This window comes from Solea senegalensis, linkage group LG2 (assembly GCF_019176455.1).
Source record: "Solea senegalensis isolate Sse05_10M linkage group LG2, IFAPA_SoseM_1, whole genome shotgun sequence".
Classification (NCBI taxonomy): Eukaryota; Metazoa; Chordata; class Actinopteri; order Pleuronectiformes; family Soleidae; genus Solea; species Solea senegalensis.
Window position 1 is genome coordinate 35,236,088 of NC_058022.1, and position 23,397 is coordinate 35,259,484.

The window sequence follows — 23,397 nt, forward strand, 5'->3', positions numbered from 1 at the left end:
CAGATTTAGTGGAGAAGCTGAAGAAGACTGGACTCCACGCTGCTCCTGCTGATCACTGCTATGCTGGAGCTGAAGATGTGGCCTGTGATGTCTGCACTGGCAGGAAACTGAAAGCTCTCAAGTCCTGTTTGGTTTGTTTGGCCTCTTACTGTGAGGAACATCTCCAGCCTCATCATCAAGCACCTCCATTAAAGAAGCACAAGCTGGTGGAGCCGTCCAAGAACCTCCAGGAGAACATCTGTCCTCTTCACGATGAGGTGATGAAGATGTTCTGTCGCACTGATCAGCAGTGCATCTGTTATCTCTGCTCTGTGGACGAACATAAAGACCACGACATGGTCTCAGCTGCAGCAGAGAGGAAGCAGAAGCAGAGAGAGCTGGATCTGAGTCGAGAAGAAGTCCAGCAGAGAGTCCAGGACATAGTCAGAGACGTGAAGGTGCTTCAACAGGAGGAGGAGGCTCTCACTCTCTCTGCTGATAAAGCTGTGAAGGACACAGACGAGAGCTTCACTGAGATGATGGGTCTCCTGCAGAGAAGAAGCTCTGACGTGAAGCAGCAGATCAGATCCAAGCAGGAAACCGAGGTGAGACGAGTCAAAGATCTTCAGGAGAAACTTCAGCAGGAGCTCAATGAGCTGAAGAAGAGAGAAGCTGAACTGAAGCAGCTCTCACTCACACAAGACCACAACCAGTTTCTCCTCAACTACCGCTCACTGTCAGCACTCAGTCCATCGACACACTCGTCCACTGTCCACGTCCGTCCTCTGAGACACTTTGAGGATGTGACAGCGGCTGTGGCAAAGGTCAGGGGTCAACTGCAGGACGTCCTGACCAAGACGTGGGCAAACGTCTTAGTGGCTGTGGCTCGAGTAGATGTTTTACTGACAGAACCAAAACCAGAGACCAGAGCTGAATTCATACCGGATCCATACATGCATAACCTGCTGGTTCATCATATGCATGACTTTGATGATGAGGAGGATGAGGAGTTTATTTTCGCTTCTCCTACAGAATCTCTGACACCATGACTCTGCTCCACAGAGTCCAGACCACGTTCACTCAGCCTCTCTATGCTGGAGTCTGGCTTTATTCGCTTTTTCTTGGAGCCACAGCTGAGTTGTGTGAACTCAAATAGACTTGAGTTCTTTCAGGAGCAGTGAGTTAAACTCTGTGTTTAAATCTTTAACTTCTCTGCGACAACAAGAACATCAATAAAGTTTTCAGTTTAAATTCCTCAAATCTCTTGTTTCCTGAGTCTTCATTTAGTTTTAAACACTTTAAAACAGAACAAAGTGAACTTTAGCTTCTATAAATCCTTGATTTTATCTCACTCTGGCCTTTGCATGCTTCTGTGTTATTATCACTGCTGTGTGTGTGACACGGACGCCACAGATTATTCTTAATCTGTGCGTGTGTTAATAAAGGCATCATCCAGGCCTGTGGCTGCAGGTTATATTATGTTATACAATCAATATTTCTTCCAATTTATCTGAATGTCCTCCTGCTCTGAGGATGTTCATAAATGCACGTGGGTCAAGTTAATTTCAACAAAAGTTTTTTTAGCACAGAATTTTGCTGAATAGCTTATTTGAAGTTAGTGATGGAGGCAGCAGTGGATCAACAACTCCTGTGTGCTGTGATGTTAAAATCACTGATTTTCTCTCTGGACTTCTGTGTGGCAGAGAGTGAGTGAGTGATTTCATTACATTACATGTCATTTAGCAGACGCTTTTATCCAAAGCGACTTACAATGGAATACAATTAGTACAATTAGCCAGGGGTGGAATCGAACTTGCGACCATGATGTCTTTGGTACACAAGGTAGGGTCTTAACCACTGAGCCACTCCACCCCATTTCAGAGAGTAGCACAACTTCACTTTCCATTTTGAGAGTCAGAACTGTTCCTTTAACTTTCCCTCTGATAAACACACACACACACACACGGAGTGTCACTAAGAACAGAGGTCACTCCATGTCAGAGTGGGAGCGGTTACGCCTTCTGAGCTCACATTTCCCGGTTCCCTCCCCCTCACACCTGCAGTTTGACAATGGGAGGAGCCAACATGTGGGGAAGAGCCAGAGCTGACAGGCTCCACCCACTGCTGCGTCACATGTTGTTGAGATCAGACCTCAAACCGGGGAAAGAGGAAGAGCCAGAGCTGACAGGCTCCACCCACTGCTGCGTCACATGTTGTTGAGATTAGACCTCAAACCGGGGAAAGAGGAAGAGGAAGAGTCAGAGACAGTCGCGGTGACAGAGCGGTGAAATGGCAGGAGTTCAGCTGCAGAGAGAAACCTTGTCTTGTTCCATCTGTTTGGATCTTCTGAAGGATCCGCTGGCTCTTACCTGTGGACACAGCTTCTGTATGAACTGTATTAAAGACCACTGGGACTCAGAGGATGAGAAGAGGATCTACAGCTGCCCTGAGTGTAGAGAGATCTTCATGCCGAGGCCTAAACTGTTAAAAAACGTCATGTTAGCAGATTTAGTGGAGGAGCTGAAGAAGACCAGACTCCACGCTGCTCCTGCTGATCACTGCTATGCTGGAGCTGAAGATGTGGCCTGTGATGTCTGCACTGGCAGGAAACTGAAAGCTCTCAAGTCCTGTTTGGTTTGTTTGGTCTCTTACTGTGAGGAACATCTCCAGCCTCATCATCAATCACCTGCATTTAAGAAACACAAGCTGGTGGAGCCGTCCAAGAACCTCCAGGAGAACATCTGCCCTCTTCACGATGAGGTGATGAAGATGTTCTGTCGCACTGATCAGCAGTGCATCTGTTATCTCTGCTCTGTGGACGAACATAAAGACCACAACACGGTCACAGCTGCAGCAGAGAGGAAGCAGAAGCAGAGAGAGCTGGATCTGAGTCAAGAAGAAGTCCAGAGAGTCCAGGACATAGACAGAGACGTGAAGGTGCTTCAACAGGAGGAGGAGGCTCTCACTCTCTCTGCTGATAAAGCTGTGAAGGACACAGACGAGAGCTTCACTGAGATGATGCGTCTCCTGCAGAGAAGAAGCTCTGACGTGAAGCAGCAGATCAGATCCAAGCAGGAAACCGAGGTGAGACGAGTCAAAGATCTTCAGGAGAAACTTCAGCAGGAGCTCAATGAGCTGAAGAAGAGAGAAGCTGAACTGAAGCAGCTCTCACTCACACAAGACCACAACCAGTTTCTCCTCAACTACCGCTCACTGTCAGCACTCAGTCCATCGACACACTCGTCCACTGTCCACGTCCGTCCTCTGAGACACTTTGAGGATGTGACAGAGGCTGTGGCAAACTTCAGAGGTCAACTGCAGGACGTCCTGACGGAGACATGGACAAACATCTCACTGGCTGTGGCTCGAGTAGATGTTTTACTGACAGAACCAGAACCAGAACCAGAGACCAGAGCTGAATTCCTCAGATATTCACAGGAAATCAAACTGGATCCAAACACAGTTCACACACGTCTGTTATTATCTGAGGGAAACAGAGAAGTGACAGTAATGAAGGAAGTTCAGTCTTATCCTCATCACACAGACAGATTCACTTATGTGGGTCAGGTGATGAGTAAACAGAGTCTGACTGGACGTTGTTACTGGGAGGTGGAGTGGAGCGGAGGAGGAGGAGTTTGTGTAGCAGTGACGTACAAGAACATCAGCAGATCAGGTTTAGATGAAAGTAGATTTGGATTAAATGTCAAATCTTGGGCTTTATATTGTGACCACAACAGTTGTGAGTTTGTTCACAACAGCATCTGGACTAAAGTCTCAGATGTTAAAGTCTCCAGAGTTGGAGTTTACCTGGACCACAGAGCAGGTCTTCTGTCCTTCTACAGAGTCTCTGACACCATGACTCTGCTCCACAGAGACCAGACCACGTTCACTCAGCCTCTCTATGCTGGAGTTAGGCTTTATTCTCTTTTACCTGGAACCACAGCTGAGTTGTGTGAACTCAAATAGACTTGAGTTCTTTCAGGAGCAGTGAGTTAAACTCTGTGTTTAAATCTTTAACTTCTCTGCGACAACAAGAACATCAACAAAAAACTTTTTCCTCAGTTTTATGTTTAAACACTTTAAAAAAAAAAAAATCATAATACAGGATTTAAATGACCATTAATTACTATATAATATTTAATTGTTTTGCAAAACTAAGGTGTTTTAAGGTGTTTAAGTGTTTAAGGGCTATTTTAAGAGTTTAATGCAAAGTTTCTTTTTTAAATTATTACAGGAATAAATACAGTTAAAGATTCTATATCAATTATGGATCAACTACTGAAGATATTTTCAAAATAAAATGTAAGTAAAAGTGATTTCACTTTGTTTAAGGGCTATTTTAAAAATGTACTGTTTAGATTACAATAATCATTCTATGTGTATTGTAAATCAACTTCAAACAATATTTTCAAAATAAAATGTTTAAAACAATGGTTATTTAACATTATGGCATTATATGTCTATTGTGGATTAATTTCTGAGGATATTTTCAAAATAAAATGTAAAGTGATTTCACACAGTTTAAGAGCCATTTTAAGAGTCTAATGCAAAGTTTTCTTTAACAATTATGGTTAAAAAATATTACAATATTTTCTAAATAAAATATACGGAGTGTTTGAGAGCCATTTTAAAAGTTTAAAACAACGGTTATTTAACATTACGGCACAAATAATATAAGTTCTGACATGTATCAGTGTGAATGGTGACTCGGCACTATTGTTGTTCTGACATGTATCAGTGTGAATGGTGACTCGGCACTATTGTTGTTCTTACATTTATTAGTGTGAATGGTGACACTGCACTATTGTTGTTCTGGCATTTATCAGTGTGAATGGTGACTCGGCACTATTGTTGTTCTGACATGTATCAGTGTGAATGGTGACTCGGCACTATTGTTGTTCTTACATTTATTAGTGTGAATGGTGACACTGCACTATTGTTGTTCTGGCATTTATTAGTGTGAATGGTGACTCTGCACTATTGTTGCTCTGGCATTTATTAGTGTGAATGGTGACTCTGCACTATTGTTGTTCTGGCATTTATTAGTGTGAATGGTGACTCTGCACTATTGTTGTTCTGGCATTTATTAGTGTGAATGACTCTGCACTATTGTTGCTCTGGCATTTATTAGTGTGAATGGTGACTCTGCACTATTGTTGTCTGGCATTTATTAGTGTGAATGGACTGACTCTCTGCACTATTGTTGTTCTGGCATTTATTAGTGTGAATGGTGACTCTGCAAATGGTGACTCTGCACTATTGTTGTTCTGACATTTATTAGTGTGAATGGTGACTCTGCACTATTGTTGCTCTGACATTTATTAGTGTGAATGGTGACGCAGCACTATTGTTGCTCTGACATTTATTAGTGTGAAAGGTGACTCAGCATTCACTCAGTTGTTCATCATGTTCTAATTCTTCTTCCGTACTTTTTGACAAACATCTCTTCTTTCGCACTTTGAGCTACAGAAACCGTTCAAATATCAAAACGTTCGGCTTGTTCAGGACATTCATGGCTCTGAATTTTTATCTTATTATCGTTTATAGTTTTTTAAATATTCAGTTTTTCCCCACATTAAAAGAAAAGGGGTGGTGAATCTGTTCCAATCCTTTAAAAACCTGCCCACATTTGAAATGCTAATACGCTCAGCTCCAGACTTCATTAAAAAATGTAATCCAGTCACACAGAGTCAATATTTTCTGAAATATTCAACATTTTTTCCCCCTCTTATGAACAAATGAAGACATTCATCAACTCTCAGCTCTTACTTTCACATGAATGTGTCACTCAAACTTTTCTGACATTATCGCGACATGTTTCATGCATTTATTCAGAAATGTCATCAAGCAAATCATCCTGTTTTTAGCTCATTATGAGGATTTGTCTTGGTTTTCTTGTCTGATATTGACCGGGGGGGGTCACAGATGTGGCAGGAGAAAGAAGGGGCGGGGCTACTGTCGGATGTCTGGGTGCACATCTGTAATCTGCCCGGCGACAGACTTGGCGTGTCATGGGCTCTGCTGCTCGTCACGTGACGCGCAGGCTGAATAATTAACGTTGGTATGTTGTGCTCGTCAGAGTAGAATCATGAAAATGTAACAAAGCTGCATGCGTGTGTGTGTGTGTGTGTGCGTGTGTGTGTGTGTGTGTGTGTGGACAGTGGCGAGACACACTGAGTATTTAACTATTGATGACTTCTCTCCCAGAACGAGGTCACAGTAAAAAGGTGGCTGTGTCGTGTTATCGTAAACAACACAAACACAAATACACATTCACCGTCTCTTTCTTGTTGCCGTTATGAAACTGTAAAAACACCGTCTTTTCGCTTCCAAAGTGGATTTAAATCATGCATTTTCACCAAACTGAGGTGGATGTTTTTTAATCTTCTCCGTTTCCAGGGCCTTGAAAACACCGAGGCAGCGTGGGCAGCATCCACACGGCACACAATTTATGCATTTATGTGGGTGTGATGAACACATTCAGCATAACCTGCTCTCCTATGAAATCCCATCAGCACCACGAGTCAGCCTTTACAGCTAAAAAAACTTAAGTTTGTAAACTGCTCGCTGTCCTGCACCAAATCCCACAGAGAAAGTCAGCGTTTTTAGCTCACAGGGACACAGGAGCTGCTGGTCTACTGCTGCCTCGTGTGGTCACTTTGTGTCACTGAGGTAAGTCTGAAAAGATTATTTCAAATGCCGATTTTACAGACTAGTTTTGTTATTTTATTTATTTTATAAAACCTGTTCAAATACAGAAAATAACACAATCGGCGCGGTGGATTTTCCCTCACGGGCAGATGACAATGTGTTGCTTTTAACGTCAGTTTCTTTTAAAAGTGTGTGACGTGTGTGTGTGTGTGTGTGTGTGTGTGTGTGTGTGTGTGTGAGAGTGATTGCAAAGTCTCATCAAGTAACGAGGTGCATATGTGAGCTGTGCAATTTAGAATTAACAAGTCACGCGTGGGTGTCAAAACTGGAAATGTGTCGGCATGCAAGTCAAAGAATGTGCACATACACACACACACACCTGCCTCACACACACACACACACACACACACACACACACACACACACACACACACACACACACCTGCTCTCACACACACACACACACACACACACACACATGCTCTCACACACACACACACACACACACACACACACACACACACTGCTCTCACTCACACACACACACACACACACACACTGCTCTCACACACACACACACACACACACACACACACACACACACACACACACCTGCTCTCACACACACACACACACACACACACACACACACACACACACACACACACAGTTTTTGCAGGTAGGTGATTGGAATCTGCAGCTGGTGTTTTTTCCTCTCTTCACACACACACAGACACACACAGACACACACACACACACACACACACACACACAGACACACACACACACACACACACACACACACACACACAGACACAGACACACACAGACACACACAAAAAGCATTTCCCACAATCCCTCAGCTTTTCTCACCTTCTTTATCATTTTTTCCTGCTGCTTTTTTCCCCAATAAAACAAAACTTTTACACGCTCTAAAATCCTCTCCTGCCAGGAAGATCTGGACGATGGATGAACGAATGAACTCCTCCACACACACACACACACACACACACACACACACACACACACACACACACACACACACTCGCTGGTAAATGACAATTAGAAGAAGCAAATCCCATGTCATTACAGGGACCCCCCGTCGAGACGTGAGCTCCCACCACTTAAAGACTCTTACGGGGCTTAGGGACGAGCCAACTGGGGGTCGGTACGACACGGCGGGCGGATTAACAGTCACGGAAGAGTCCACCGTGGGGGCGGAGCACGTGATTCATCAGATGCGTTTATTCCGTCATCGTAAACCCATCCGTCACTGTCCGAAACACAGAGAGTAAGTGTCCTCCAGCGTAATCCGAGGAACCTGTGTTTCATGTTTTCTTGATCCTCATCAAAAACAGATGGCGCACTCAAAGGGAAAGTTCGAGTTTCTTTGTTTTTTTTTTAAAAATGTGAAAACACTGGGAAAAAAAACCAACAAATTTTTAGCTACAAAACAGATGTCTCGTCCTTTTACCATCTACACTTGCTTCAGTCTATTACAGCATAAGAGTGCGTTTGCTGCTCGTATCTCACTGTTATACAGACTTTTACAGACGTTTGTGAACCGCTCACTCTCCCACACCAAAGCCCATACAGAAAAACATGGACCCACAAAAACACACACACACACACACGTATGACGGTGCAATCGTCTGACCAGTGTTTCTTTTTCTGCTCAGACAGATTAGTGGACTCAGATTACACGGAACAGACAGACGGGCACTCATCATATAGATATGCTCACACACGCTCTGATGTCCAGACGCACACAGATCACACAGATTTAAAGGAGTGGGAGTGTGTGTGTGTGTGTGTGTGTGTGTGTGTGTGTATTCTGTGCATGCCTCGATGTGGAAATCTGTCTAATAACTCGCACAGATGTTGACTTTTTTCAGGCAAATCCACGTTTCCTCTCAATAATCTCCACATCAAATACCCTCCCCAACCGCCCCCAACCCTCACCGGCTCCACCCAAAAGAATTATGGGTGCGCGTAGGAGGGGGGAGTCCCAGTCTGGGAGGGTAAGTGAGTGGATTAAGACCCCTCATCCTTACACACTCTGTATTTCCCGGCTGGAAATCCACACTGACCTTAACCCAGATGTGTGGGATGGACTTGAAATCCCCCCGGAGACGAGCTCACTGTGCCATGACAACAACAAACTGCTACTACTGTACATCCACACGGTGTGTGTGTGTGTGTGTGTGTGTGTGTGTGTGAATCCACTCACACACATAACACTAACTAACTAAAGTCTATGATATTTTAAGATTATGTTAAAACATAAAACAGCTTTTTCTCACAGGAAACTGCAGTTTTTTAAACCACTCGCTCTCCCACACCAAACCCCATAGAGAAAATCAGCGATTTTAGCTCATGGTGACACAGGAGCTGCTGGTGGAATGCTGCCTCGTGTGGTCACTCTGTGTCACTGAGGTACATCCGAGTGAAGTGATTTTAAAAGCCGAATTCACACAAACAACACATTTGAATTGACTGACGGAGGCAGCAGTGGATCGACAGCTCCTGTGGCGTGGTGCGTGTTGTAAAGTAAAAACTGCTGATTTTCTCTATGGGGTTTGGTGCGGGAGAGTTTGAGTTTTGCAAACGTCACTTTCCAGGCTAGAAATGTGGATCAACACTGAGGAAAAGTGTCAGAAATATTTTTTAAGATACTCTAGACTTCAGCAGGTGTACATTTAATTAGGTTCAGCTTAAGCACTTTATTTACGTGGTTAAATCTGCTTTTTTAACGAGAGCGAGCGTCTTTAGCGTGCTTTAAAAAAACAACCCTGAATAATCCCTTTAAAAAAAAAAAAAAAACAGGAAATATTGCTCCACACCTTCCACACCTGCTGTGACGCTGAGGTGTGTGCGTGTTTACGTGTGTGTGCAGTGGCGTGGCAGAGAGGGGGCGATGCATAGCGAGGCCTGGATGCGGGCACACACAGGACTCCATTGTTCTTCTGTCTATCTCTATCTCGTCCTCCATCCCATTCCCTCTCTACCCCATGACGGCGTTCATGACGGCGTTTCTAAACAATAATAATAATTAAAAAAAAAAAAGGTCGGAGAGAGTTCAAATCAAACGCTCCTACCTTGTGGTTCTTGCCGTGTCGGTAAACCATCCAGTCCTCTCCGTTGGTGCTGACCTCCAGCTTGAACGTGGTGACGTAGTACGCCTTCTGCGTCTCCTTGGAAACGGCTCCTTGTGTGGCGATGCCCGTCAACACCTTGAGGAATTGGAGGTCGACCTACAGACGACAGATCAGGGACGATGGGGAATAGAGTTGCAGAAGGAGGGAGAGAGGGGGAGAGAGAGAGCAGCTGCCGTGAATATCTGTCACACAGACGGCAGGAGACACGGACGCTGACTGTGTGTCTGTGTGTGTGTGTGTGTGTGTGTGCGTGTGTGTGTGTGTAGTGTATCTGCGACAGAAGGAAGAGCTGGAGGCAAAGATCAATGGCACAATGTTAGGATGCATTCCTCAAGAGCACCTTCATCCATCACGCTGCTCTCTCCTCCTCACTCTGTGTGTGTGTGTGTGTGTGTGTGTGTGTGTGTGTGTGTGTGTGTGTGTGTGTGCGCGCAAACATACAGGAGTGTGTTCTGCTCCTTTATTTCCGTTACATTTCCACGCGTGTGTGAGTGTAAGACAAGTTTTTTTAACAGGAAACTGCAGTTGAAAAGTTTTAAACCCGCTCACTCTCCCACACCAAACTCCATTAAGAAAATCATCATTTTAAACTCTCTGGAACACAGGAGCTGCTGGTCCAATGCTGCCTCGTGTGGTCACTTTGAAATAACTCATTTGAAGTTACTCATGGAGGCAGCAGTGGATGTTTAAATGGCTGATTTTCTCTATGGGCTTTGGTGCGGGAGAGTGAGTGGTTGACTTCACTTCACACCAATTCCTGTGTTTTAAACAACTGGCAAATGGGAAGATGCTCTCGCTAATAAGTAAGGTATGAAAGTGCTCATGTCACGATTACCTCGAACTAAAACAGTGACAAATTACATTACAAAACATTATCACAGTAATTGTGAGGAAAATGTCTTTCAACGTCCTTTAGAACAAAGTGGAACCAGAGAAACTGGGTTTTAATTCTTAATCAAACGCTAAAAACCAATGAATCGATGATCAAATAGTCCTTTTTATACGTGATTAACATGATATTATGTGATAAATCATATTCTTACACACACACACACACACACACACCTGTATGTACTCCTTGTTGCTGTCCTCGGCCGGCGTCCAGGCGTTGTCGTTGTTGTTGAGTCGCGCCTGCCGCGGCAGCCAGCGGTTGTCGTAGAACGTGGTGGAGGCGGAGATCTGATCGTCGCTGATCTTCCCCGACTCCATCCCGAGAGCCATGCTGCAGTGGAACGCTGTCAGGAGAGAGGAGACGAGGAGACGAGGAGACGAGGAGAGGAGGGTAAATGTTTGTTTACAGTCGAGAATAAAGAGCTTTGTGTGTGAGACAGACAGAGAGAGGGACTGGATGACAGATGAAAGTTTGTTCAAAGAAAGATCCAAGAAGATAAATTGAGGTGAAGTTAATTTATATTCTAAAAGAAAATAGTCCAAGAAGTCACAGCCAATCGAGAGAGAGGCCGTGAGCCAGCGTTAAAAGGCTGAAAGGATGGAGAGGCTGAGAGGAGAGAAAGACTCTGAGACACAGAAAGCCAGTAATCACAGACACCGAGCGTGATCTCGCACTCACAGTCGCTGACTTCTTTGTGCGTCAGGTTGTAGCGGGCGGAGAAGCCGTCTTTGGCCACGGCCATGTCCGTGTGGAAGGACAGCGACAGCAGGCCGGACGACGACTGGATCTCCGGAGGGATCTTTGTCCCGCAGTAGCGGCCGATCAGAGGAGACACTGCAGGCGGAAACACACACACACACACACACACACACACACACGTTAATCCAGCATACATGTTTAACGCGTCTCAAAGGGATTATTCAGGTTAACACGTCGTCAGCACTGGGACACGGACGCTCGCTCTCACTGAAAAGCAGATTAGATAAAGTGGTTAACCTAAAGCTAGTAAAATCTGCACCTGCTTACGTCCAGAATATCTTAAAAAGCTGAAGTGAGTGCTCTGAAAACACCCCCATTAGCACTTGGTACTGTCCTCCTGATGAAATGAACCATAGACTGTATGAAATTAACATGGCAAAACATCCAATATTCTTATGTTGAAGGTTCAAATTGATGTATCGCATTGGTTAATAATAAGTGGGTCAGTTTGTCTCATACTATTGATCCTGTTATAGTAATATCACTTGATCAAGCCTATCACTACAAAATATGTAAATAAAGTATGTACGGTTCGTGCTGATATCGTATCGGATCAATACTCAAGTCTGCAGTATCGGTATCGTATCGGGACTAAAGCAGAGTACGTGTTTTTTTAAGAAGGCCCAGATTCATCCAGTGAGATTAAATCCAGGTTTTCCGTGGCCTCACTGCTTCACTAAGTGTTGTCTAATGAGTCTCAGCATGCTCTCTGCCGTCTGCCCTCCTCCCATCATCCCTCTCTCTGTCTCCCCTTTCGCTCCTGTCCGTCCCTCCATCTGCCATGTGTGTCTCAGCCAGCGCCCGGGAGCGCACACACACACACACACACACACACACACACACACACACACACACAGACAGACAGACAGACACACGCGTACAGGCGAGCGAGGATTACAATAGTCTCCGGAGAAGCTCCCTCGCCAGACATCAAATTCTCCACCCTCCCATCATCTTGTCTCTTTTCTCGCCTGAGGACGTGGCTCACTGGAACTGGGTTACACTTTAATTTCCCCCCTAATTCACAACTTTCAATGGTATAAATTGTTTTCCAGCTATCAAAGCTCCCCCAAATTCAAGGCTATAATTGGAATTTTAAATCCGCTCTGTACAGATCCCACCCAAAATAGAATAATTAGAGCAAAATCCTCCTTTTTTTAACAAAAGAAGAAGAAGAGGAAGAAGAAGAAGAAGAAGCGGAGGAGCGAGGAGAGAGGAGAGAGGAGAGAGGAGGGGAATAAAGCGCTCCGTCACTATCAAAGCCAGCGATAACAAACGTTTTGTTCCTCGCTGCCACTTCACTTCATCTCGGCCACTTTCCCAAAGCTCAGCACCTCCTATTGGTCACAGACAGATATTCATCACGGCCGTCACTCTCACTCACCCACCCAGGGGGGGAGGAAGGAAGGAAGGAAGGAAGGAAGGAAGGAAGCGCTAGGTGATAAGGAGGGAGGACATGAAGGGGTTGATGAAGGAGGGTTATTATGGGCTTGGGAAAGGTCTGCTCTGCTCCTGAGGCTGTTGAAGCTCGCTCAGCTCTGCGTGTAATCATGTTTCCTGTGTGTGATGTAAAGGAATGTGAGTGAGTGAGTGAGTGAGTGAGTGAATGAGTGAGTGAGTGAGTGAATGAGTGAGTGAGTGAGTAAAGACGGCTGGTGTGAAAATGTCAGTTTTTTTTTAAACATGTTCAAAAATGTAGTAATGTAACAAAAACATGTTCAAAAATGTTGTAATGTAACAAAAACATGTTCAAAAATGTTGTAATGTAACAAAAACATGTTCAAAAATGTTGTAATGTAACAAAAACATGTTCAAAAATGTTGTAATGTAACAAAAACATGTTCAAAAGGTTGTAATGTAACAAAACATGTTCAAAAATGTTGTAATGTAACAAAAACATGTTCAAAAATGTTGTAATGTAACAAAACATGTAATGTAATAAACAAAAATGTTGTAATGTAACAAAAACATGTTCAAAAATGTTGTAATGTAACAAAAACATGTTCAAAATGTTGTAATGTAACAAAACACGTTCAAAAATGTTGTAATGTAACAAAAACACGTTCAAAATGTTGTAATGTAACAAAAACATGTTCAAAAATGTTGTAATGTAACAAAACATGTTCAAAATTTGTAATGTAATAAAACACGTTCAAAAATGTTGTAATGTAACAAAAACATGTTCAAAAATGTTGTAATGTAACAAAAACATGTTCAGAAATGTTGTAATGTAACAAAAACACGTTCAAAAATGTTGTAATGTAACAAAAACATGTTCAAAAATGTTGTAATGTAACAAAAACATGCTTGAAAATGTAATAATGTGATTGTAATAAATCATAAGGTCGTGGAATATTTGGGGAGACGCTGACGCCCCCTGGTGGCAGTTAAAGATAAACAACAGGGTTTTACTTTGGTGACTTTATGTTCAAGTCAAATATCAACGACTTTCTCAATCCACGATTCTTCCGATGGTGAAAATTCACCACAAACGTGTCATCGTTGCATCTCTAAATCAAAGAGCATTATTGGAACTCACCCTGTGGCAGTCCATCCCACACGTCCAGCCAGTCGTACTTGCAGTCGCCCTCTCCCACCAGCAGGGGGTCGTTCTCCAGGTCAAAGGTGAGGAAGGTGAGGGTGATGTCCATGCGGGGCGGAGCTATGATCATGTACGAACACTCCAGGTTGTGCGGGTATTTGTCGGGGAAACCCGGGGACTCGATCATTCCCGAGGGGCTGGTGAAATTACGGAAGCAGAATTCCGACCCTGAGAGGAAACAAGGGGGGAAAAAAACAAAACAAGGAGGAGGAGATTTAGAAAAAGGACGAGGCAATCGCTCATACGAGAGGGGGCGGTACAGGCATAAGCAATCGATCACACGGTGATATCTCATCTGACTTGCAGAGGGTGTTTCTGAGAGTCGTTTATCACAGGCAGCAGGCGGGAATATACAGTAGCTGTGTGGTTTATGATTACAGATGAACGAGTGAATACTCAGCATGTTTAACGCTGCGGCTGAAAGCTTTGTCCCAAACCACTAAACGCCATTTATGACCGCTTTTAGAAGGAAAATGAGAATGTTTTGTCGTTTCCTTCAAGGTTCTTGTCAAGCGAGGTTATCGACTCTGACTCACTGATTAGATCTACATGATCTTAAGAATAAGTTCACTGTCGGACAACAGTGAACATCAACAGTGAACATCAACAGTGAACATCAACAGTGAACATCAACAGTGAACATCTGTTCTGACTGGAAACTGAAGTCTTTCAACATGCTCACTCTCCTGCACCAAACTCCGTAGAGAAAATCAGCGATCTGCTGGTCTACTGCTGCCTCGTGTGGTCACTGTGTGTCACTGAGGTTAATCTGAATAAAGGATTTCAAATACAGAATTTAACAAAATAACATTTTTGAACTTAGTGATGAAGCAGCAGTGGATCAACAACTGCTGTGTCACTATGAGCTAAAATCCCTGATTTTCTCTATGGAGTTTGGTGTGGGAGAGTGAGTGGTTTTAAAATACAAACATCTATACTTTCTCAAGTCTATGATGTTTTATTAACATGTTTACTGCTTTATCTCAGTGTTAGACAACTTTTTACAACAGGAAACGGAAGCAGAAAAACACTCGCTCTCCTGCACCAAAGCCCATTGAGAAAATCAACGATTTAACATCATGGCTCACAGGAGTTGTTGATCCACTGCTGCCTCCATTACTAAGTTTCAACTGTGCTATTTTGTGAATTGGTATTTGAAATCCATCATTCACATTTAATGCAGTGACAAAAACTTACTGAACAGGGCAACAATAGAGCAGCAGTGCCTGTATCACAGTGACCTTAAATCGCTGATTTTCTCAATGGAGTTTGGTGCGGGAGTGCGAGCAGTTTAAAAACCTCAGTTTCCAGTCAGACAAACGTGTCAAACGTTGATATTAAATATGAAATATGTTCTTAAGATGTCATAGACTCAACCAGACATGGATTTTAATAGATCTTTTTTTGTTAAGTGGTCTGTTTTTTCCTTATGGCACCATTTATCCTCCAAAACCCATCACTAAACACGAATTCTGACCCAAAATAAAACCATTATATTATGGTATGTCTTTGCCTACTTGCCCACTGCCCACTCTCATGTTGCATATTGTAATACGACACACACACACACACACACTTGTGCACAGGAGAACGCTGGCTCTACTGCACACACACACACACACACACACACACACACACACACACACACAGAGAGACACTGTGCAAACATTGTGTAATGCTTCTAAGTGGGCCCTTTGCGCTGCTGCTCATTAGCCATGCAGATTTATGCGCCCGGGGCCGCTCACCTTGAGCAGCAGCAGCTGTGTGGCTCAGATCAACCACCCATCAGCCACTGCTCCACCGGCCCCACTGGGGAGCCCGAGTCACGGCCGAGTGTTTATGGACCGGCACATCAATGAGGGTCCAGCACATGTTCACACACACACACACACACACACACTGAAATGTCACACACTTGCAGCCTCATTCACAATCCACCCGGCTATTTCCACCTCCTCCACCTCCACCTCCTCCTCCTCCTCCTCCTGCTCCAGTATTTCTATTTTTACACGTACACACGGCGCAGAAGGACACGTCAGGAGACGGCAGAGATTTTCATTAGATCTTTGTTTAAGTGCGACGTGCCTGTGGCCTCTCGGCCTCCTCCGAGAGCCAAGACAAGTCGCTTATTTAGAAATGCACTTTCACCGGACGCGCCGCATATGTCTGGGCGATGCCGCTTATTAATAACGCCTCGATATTTTTAGCCCATGACACCAAAACATGACACGCGTCTCGACATGAAGCCGGACACTGAGAATTTCTAGTGTGAAATAGAAGAAAATGTCACGATCTGATGTTATGTGTCATTTAATTGATGCATTTCTTTAGCTTTTTGTGACTTAAAGTCGCATTAAACAGCCTTTAATGTATGCCTTTAATGTATGTATATATCCTGACATGATATATCGTTTACTGTGTCATAGATTTGAAAAAAAAACAAGACTTTATGTCACCCTAATGCAAGAACGAAGACTTAAAACGGTTTTTAACTGGCAAAAACATCAAAAAACATCCATTTATAATGTGAACAATGTGAACTCCAGCTTGTCTGACTGACACACGTCGCCCATTCTCCTCTGTGAGGACACAAAGACAAGCCTGTGTTTATCATCAGCATGTGTGTTTGAGAGCAGATAGGGAGGAGGAGGAGGAGGAGGAGGAGGTCACGGTGAAGAGGCTCCTGGTGGAGCTGCCAGCCTGTGTTTGATAACCACATACATATGCATAAAAGCAGCATTTAGGGGGAGCAGACATGTTAACAGCACATTCCTCCGAGGCTCCAGCGCTTATTATCAGACAGCTCTATAAAAGCGCCGGGTCGGCGGCGGCTGCTCTGACCCTCCTCTGCCGACGCTGGGTTAATGGCAGAGAGGTGACCCCAATCAGCGCGAGGTGTCTGTGAGTCTCAGCTCATTGTCTCAGTGCATTTACCTTCAGGGAGAGTTCAGGTATTTTTGCGAGTCTGTGAGGCGCTGACACTTTTAGTCAGCACTGACTGTGCCGGGGAATCAGGACACAATGAGGACAGACCATAATAATTCACACCAACTCGAGTCTACGATATCTTAAGAGTTTGTTTGAAACTTTATCTCAGTGTTCCACAGACTTTTCCAACAGGAAACTGAAGCTTGTAAACCACTCACTCTCCCACACCAAACCCTATACAGAAAATCAGTGATTTTAGCTCACAGGGACACAGGAGCTGCTGGTCTACTGCTGCCTCGTGTGGTCACTTTGTGTCACTGACGTAAATATGAGTTAAGGATTTTTTATGCCGAATTCACACAATAACACATATGAATGTAGTGATGGAGGCAGCAGTGGATCGACAACTCCTGTGAGCTGTGATGTAAAAATCACTGATTTTCTCTATGGGCTTTGGTGTGGGACAGAAAGATGTCATTTACACAGCGACACAGTTAAAATGCTCCTGGAAGCAGATGCTGCACTGAGAGGCCAAAGTGTTGGAGACTCCCACACAAACATCAACACAACAGCGGAGCTCGATGACACAAACACACACACACACACACACACAGGAAACTAGGCATTTTGAATTATGACATCAATTTAAAGCGAGCTGCAGATTATATCTCCCTATATCCTCATACAGTGACCTCACATCTCTGTGTTCAGGCTGTATTGTGTGTGTGTGTGTGTGTGTGTGAATCCATTAGAGTGATGCTATATGAGCTGTAATGCAGTAATAGTGTACGTGACACACACACACACACACGTCTTTTCATCTGTGAGAGTCTTTTATGAAGCGTTTTGTGTGCACGGCTGCGTGATTTATCACAAAAATATGCAACATGTGAGTCCAGGACACTGTGTAAAACATATTTATGACGCAAAATCAATGTGTAAATAACAATATTAAATGTTGAATTTACGGTTACAGTTTGGGTTTGAGACGCCTGTCATGCACCCAATCAATGTGAAAACATCATGATTTTTGGACCTCTTAAAGGTCCACTGTGGAAGTGCATGAGTGAACTACGGTGGCCCTCACAGACCAGAAAGCAGCGTCTCAGCCTCTGTGAACTTCAGTTTTGTACAAAACGCAGATTATTTTTACTGCTTTTACACTTGTTTTGAGTGCGACCTGCTAACACACTGGCCTGGTTTCCTCACTGGGTCACAGTCTGGAGTCTCCACTGCTGCTGCTGCTGCTTCACAAAACTTCACGATCACAGCTGGACTCTGTCGCCTGCGGACACGGCGCTCCCCGCTGTGTGTGTGCATGTGTGTGTGTGTGTGTGTGTGTGCGTGTGTGTATGTGTGCGTGCGCCAGCTCGTACCTCCCGCTTTCGTTAGCGCTCATCACTTCACAGTATTATGAACATGCCAAAAACAAGCACGCCTCCCCTCTGTGAGAGGAGGGGCTGAGGGTGACGCAGCATGGGTTGCTGGGTAGAAACCGCTCCACGCTTGCACATGAGTGCCCTGATGAAGCAGCAGCAGCAGCAGCAGCAACAGCAGCAGCAGCAGCAGCAGCAGCAGCAGCAGCAGCAGCAGCAGCAGCAGCTTCACGTGTCGTCTCTTCACATCACAACCAACCACATTCACACACATTTGTGTGTGAATGTGCGGCAGTAAAAGGAAGAGGAGGAGGAGAAGGTGTAAACCCACAACAACAACGACGACAACTACAACAACAATAACAACAACAACAACAACAACAGCAGCAGCAGCAGCAGCAGCAAAACGAATCACGGGGGAAAACCAGGAAAAGAAAAACAGCATTCCTGACGCGCTGCAGTTTGACACTTTTACAGATGAATAGAGAAGAATAAAAATAAAAAGTCATGCTGTCTCATTATTATCACTAACACTTGAGTTTTTTCAGTGGCTAAACGGCGAGTTTTGCACTTTTATTATTTTATTTTATTATTTAATGATGACGCTCATGTCACCGAGTGACCAAAAAAAGCTGTTTTTCCTGTTAAATTCCACTATTTCGATGATTTGAATGCACGTTTTCCACCTTCACGCCTCCATCGTTGACTATTTTGTTTGTTTTTCTCTCTTACAAAACAACAGACACATGTTTCTAATCAAAACAAACGTCGTAAATCCCAGATTCAAAAGGTCAGCGTCTGCAGCAGAAGCAGCAGCGGCAGAAGCAGCAGAAGCAGCAGCGGCAGCAGCAGCGGCAGAAGCAGCGGTCACCCAGCGGTCAGGAAGGCGGCTCAACACCCTCAGGGCGTTGATTCCTCCTCGTCACCTCAGCACGGGATTGGCCGCGACGTCACGTGACCCCGGCGGTGGGGCTTTTGGGCAGAAACTGGGAATACAGGGGTGGGGGAGTTGGGGGGTGGCGGGGGCAAGTCTTCCTTCCCCCTGTAGCCGTGGCAACAGTGTCACGTGGAAGCGGGCGTGGCCATGCGTCAGAGTAAAGGGTTAAGCACGCATGAGTGCGGGCAAAGTAGGCCACAACAATAAGGGGGAGGAGGGAAGACGAGCACGCCCGGATTAAAGGGAGATTTCAGGTTTTTTTTTTTTGAAAGTGTGGCTGTAAAATCTCCGTCTGCTTAAGTCTGAAACACCTTCAGGTGATGTTCACTACTGTTTCCCACAGTTAGACCGACTTTTTTTCAGCTGGAAACTGAACTTTGTAAAGCGCTCACTCTCCTGCACCAAAGCCCATAGAGAAAATCAACGATTTAACACCACAGCACACAGGAGTTGTTGATCCACTGCTGCCTCCATCACTGAGTTAAATGTGTTATTCTGACAAATTCAGCATCTGAAATCCTCCGCTCGCATTGACCTCAGTGACACAAAGTGACCACACGAGGCAGCAGTGGACCAGCAGCTCCTGTGTCCCCGTGAGCTAAAATCACTGATTTTCTCTATGGGGTTTGGTGTGGGAGATTTTCTCGTCATAAAACGCTGCCAATCGGCGAGATATGTGAACTGTCCCTTTAAGGCGCACGTGTACACATGTGTGTTTGTGTTTGTGTTGATTTTGTTTTGGGACAAACCCTCAGGAAGTCAGAGAGGTACAACATCAGGATGGGTGTGGAGTCAAAGGTCGACTCCTGCTCCTCCTTACTGGAAATAATTAGCTTTCGCTGCACTGTGGGCCTCCACACACACACGCACACACACACACACACACACACACACACACACACACACACACACACTGATGGTGACACAAACAGATTGCTTTTCAAACCCCCAAAACAAAACAAGCAACAGTATCATTAGTTTATAGTTATACAGACAGTTATAGTACTGTCTGTTCAAGATGGGAAGGAAGCTGCACACACACACACACACACACACACACACACACAAACACACACACACACCTCCCAGCTTTGTTCTGTGATTTCTATCTCAGCTCGGACGCACCCTAAAAACACACACACACACCAACACTGTGCTGCACCGTAATCTAGGATTACCGTCACACCGTGAAAGCAGCACAACAGCATAAGTGCCACTCGTCGTCTTCCAAAGTTGGAAAATTATAATTAGGCGAAAAAATGCAGCTAAAAAATCCATTAATGGAGGCAAAAAAAAAAAAGAAAAGAAAAAAGAGTAAATGTCAGTGCAATTAACTTCCTCTCTGGTGAATAAACTCATCTCAGCCGGGATCACTGTGTTCCCGTCACAAGTTGAAAGCGGCGTTTAGTGGAAACCCGTGGCCCCGGCGGGAGGGAGGGAGAGAGAGGGAGAGAGAGAGGGAGAAAGGGAGAGAGACAGAGGGAGAAAGAGAGAGAGAGGGAGAGAGGGAGAGAGACAGAGGGAGAGAGGGAGAGTGCAGGCGCTGGAAACACCACAATTAACACATGGCCTCAATTAGACGTCCTAGATACATTTCACTCTCTCTCTCTGTGTCAAACACAAACACACACACACACATGCACACTCGCCCACACACAAAACAAACCTGAGTGGAACCACCCACTCGTGTGACGGCGACACCTACAGTGACACAATCTCTCTGAATTCAGACGCCGGGATCCTGTTAACGCCATGACAACCGCGTCCTCCACACACACACACACACACACACACACACAGTGCAGGGTCAAACTGGTGGCCGTGGTAACAGAGCTGAACATCTGGGTCACGGAAGCAGAGAAACCTTTTATTTAATGGTTTTGACGCGAGAACACCGTTAAAGTAAAGCAGGAGACTAAAAACATGGGGAGATATTCCTGTAATTCACAATATAATCCACATTCAGACTGATTCTCATTCTCAAAATATCAGATTTGTGCACATACACAGGGAGCACGTCAAGTCATGTCACATCAAGGACGTCAAAAAGTGATATAAGGAACCTGTTGTTAAAAAATAGACAGAGTTTAGCAAAGAAAGATGATAAAATGGAGAAATGTCATAAAAACCTGTTCCTAATGTTAAAAAATTCACTTTGTTTTCAAAGAAAATATGATAAAATGGTGAAATATTGCCAAAATATCTTCCTAATTACCAAAAATGTATTATAAATAATGAACCAAAACTCATGTTTTGCTCTGAATTGAAAGTTAAAGGCGTTAAAACCAACAAAGTATGTTTTTTATGGCCAGAAAACAACAACAATGACTTACAAATGTAGATTTAAATGTCTTGTTGACGACTAACACACACACACACACACACACACACACACACACACACACACACACACACACACACACACACACAGACCACCTGACCTGCACAGACAGCAGACATCACCTCGTGCTCTTCGCTGACCTTGAGTAAAATTCCATTTCGACTCACAATCTCCCGCCTCTGCCTCCACCGATGAACCTTTAACCTTCAGTGCTGCACCAGGCTGCCTCGCAGCTCTCTCCATCCTCCTCCACCTCCTCCTCCACCTCCACCACCACCACCACCCACTCCCTGACCCTCTCCATCTCCCCAGAGGAAGCTGATCCTGGTACAATTAAGGCAGCATTCCTCACATGCTTGGAGGCGGCGTTAGCGTAGTTGAGCAGACTGGACTGTGTAAGTTCTGTGGTCACGCTCGGCTGCCTCTGCTGATGTAAAACTGTTGTGAGAGTGAGCGCTCAGTTTCAGGCCATTAACGCACAACAAAGACAAAAAAAAAACACATCGATGTCCAGCGTTAACGTGCAGCACACATAGTTTTTAAACCCTGAACTCTCCCTTTACGTTTAACAGTTGTTGTATAAAGTGTAAAGTAATGTTTTCGTATTACAATAACAATATTTTAGCTTGAAAGTGAAGTTTGTAAATCGCTCGCTCTCCCGCACCAAACCTCATTGAGAAAATGAGCGTTTTTAGCTCACGGGAACTCAGGGGCTGCTGGTCTGCAGCGGCTGGAATGCTGCCTCGTGTGGTCACTGTGTGCCACTGAGGTGAATCTCAACAAAGACAAAATAACACATTTGAACTTAGTGATGGAGGCTGGATTAAGTAAATATCACTTCAAATAAACTCACAATTAGTTCGACCAATAAAGTTTTCCATGGTGTTTAAAGCAGGGGTCTTAAAGTCAAATGACCTGGGGGCCACCAAGTGTTTGTTTTGTCAGCAGGGGGCGTTATTTCCTGTTTGTTTTGTTTTTTTTTATTCTGCACTTTTAAATTAAGTAAATTGCTGTAGTTAAGAAACTTAAGAAAATGTATTTTTGATGGAAAATTAATCTATTAATTTAAAAAAAACATACAGAAATAACACATTGGGCGGGCCGGCTGTGGCCCGCTGGCCGCATGTTTGACACCTTGGTTTTTAAGTATTGATATTGGGCATTTAAACACCAAACATCGGCCCATTTTAAAGGTCATTTAAAGGTCATTTTTGACATTGGCTCACCTGTTTTGAAGATCTCATAGCGCAGAGAGAAGCCCGCCCCCTGGTGGGCGTAGTCAGAGACAAATTTGATCTGGAGGGAGGGGCCAGAGGAGATGATCGGCGCCGGCGCGATGTTGCTGCAGTGTCGGCCCAGGACGTCGGCGCTCTCCAGCGTGCCGTCGCGGATCTCGATGAAGTCGTACCTGAGAGGCGCGGGGGATTATTTTCATCTGCTTCCATTCAGCGAGACCGGGATTAAGAGCAGCGAGGAGATGAAAGCGGAGCTGAGATAAACATAGACGGACGGCTGCGGTGTTACGTAACCCCGCCGAGCTAATAAAAAACAGACAGGTGTGAGTTCAGCCTTGGGAAAGAACGCCGTATCAAAGCACAACATTTAGGAACTTTCACATTTATCTCTCGCAGTAAACCAGGGCGGCGAGAGCGCTTTGCCTCAGCTCAACTTAATATCAATAAACCGAGGCGAGAAGATCTGCGAGGCTTTTGATCCCGGGGAAGAAAACACAGAGCGGCCGGGCGGATTGATCAGATAAGACGCCCAAAAATAG

General features: G+C 44.6%; 3 protein-coding genes across 3 annotated transcripts in view; 2 read left to right on the forward strand and 1 right to left on the reverse strand.

The window, feature by feature from the left end:
• Positions 1-1,239, forward strand: part of LOC122762880 (E3 ubiquitin/ISG15 ligase TRIM25-like) — a 1,479-nt gene extending 240 nt beyond the window's left edge. The window contains exon 1 of the mRNA XM_044018055.1: positions 1-1,239. This exon is cut by the window's left edge and continues 240 nt beyond it. Within this exon, the coding sequence (XP_043873990.1) occupies positions 1-1,028 (1,028 nt within the window). The 3' untranslated portion in view covers positions 1,029-1,239.
• Positions 1-23,397, reverse strand: part of nrp2a (neuropilin 2a) — a 79,415-nt gene that overhangs the window by 28,850 nt on the left and 27,168 nt on the right. Inside the window, exons 3-7 of the mRNA XM_044018033.1 lie at positions 22,850-23,031; positions 13,979-14,209; positions 11,359-11,514; positions 10,854-11,023; positions 9,729-9,884 (exon numbers count right to left, since the gene is read on the reverse strand). Coding sequence (XP_043873968.1) covers positions 9,729-9,884; positions 10,854-11,023; positions 11,359-11,514; positions 13,979-14,209; positions 22,850-23,031 — 895 coding nt within the window. The remainder of the gene's footprint in view (positions 1-9,728; positions 9,885-10,853; positions 11,024-11,358; positions 11,515-13,978; positions 14,210-22,849; positions 23,032-23,397) is intronic.
• On the forward strand, positions 2,189-4,310 carry LOC122762864 (tripartite motif-containing protein 16-like). The gene has a single exon (XM_044018054.1). It carries the CDS (start codon positions 2,269-2,271, stop codon positions 3,943-3,945), a length of 1,677 nt encoding a protein of 558 aa, XP_043873989.1. The 5' UTR covers positions 2,189-2,268; the 3' UTR covers positions 3,946-4,310.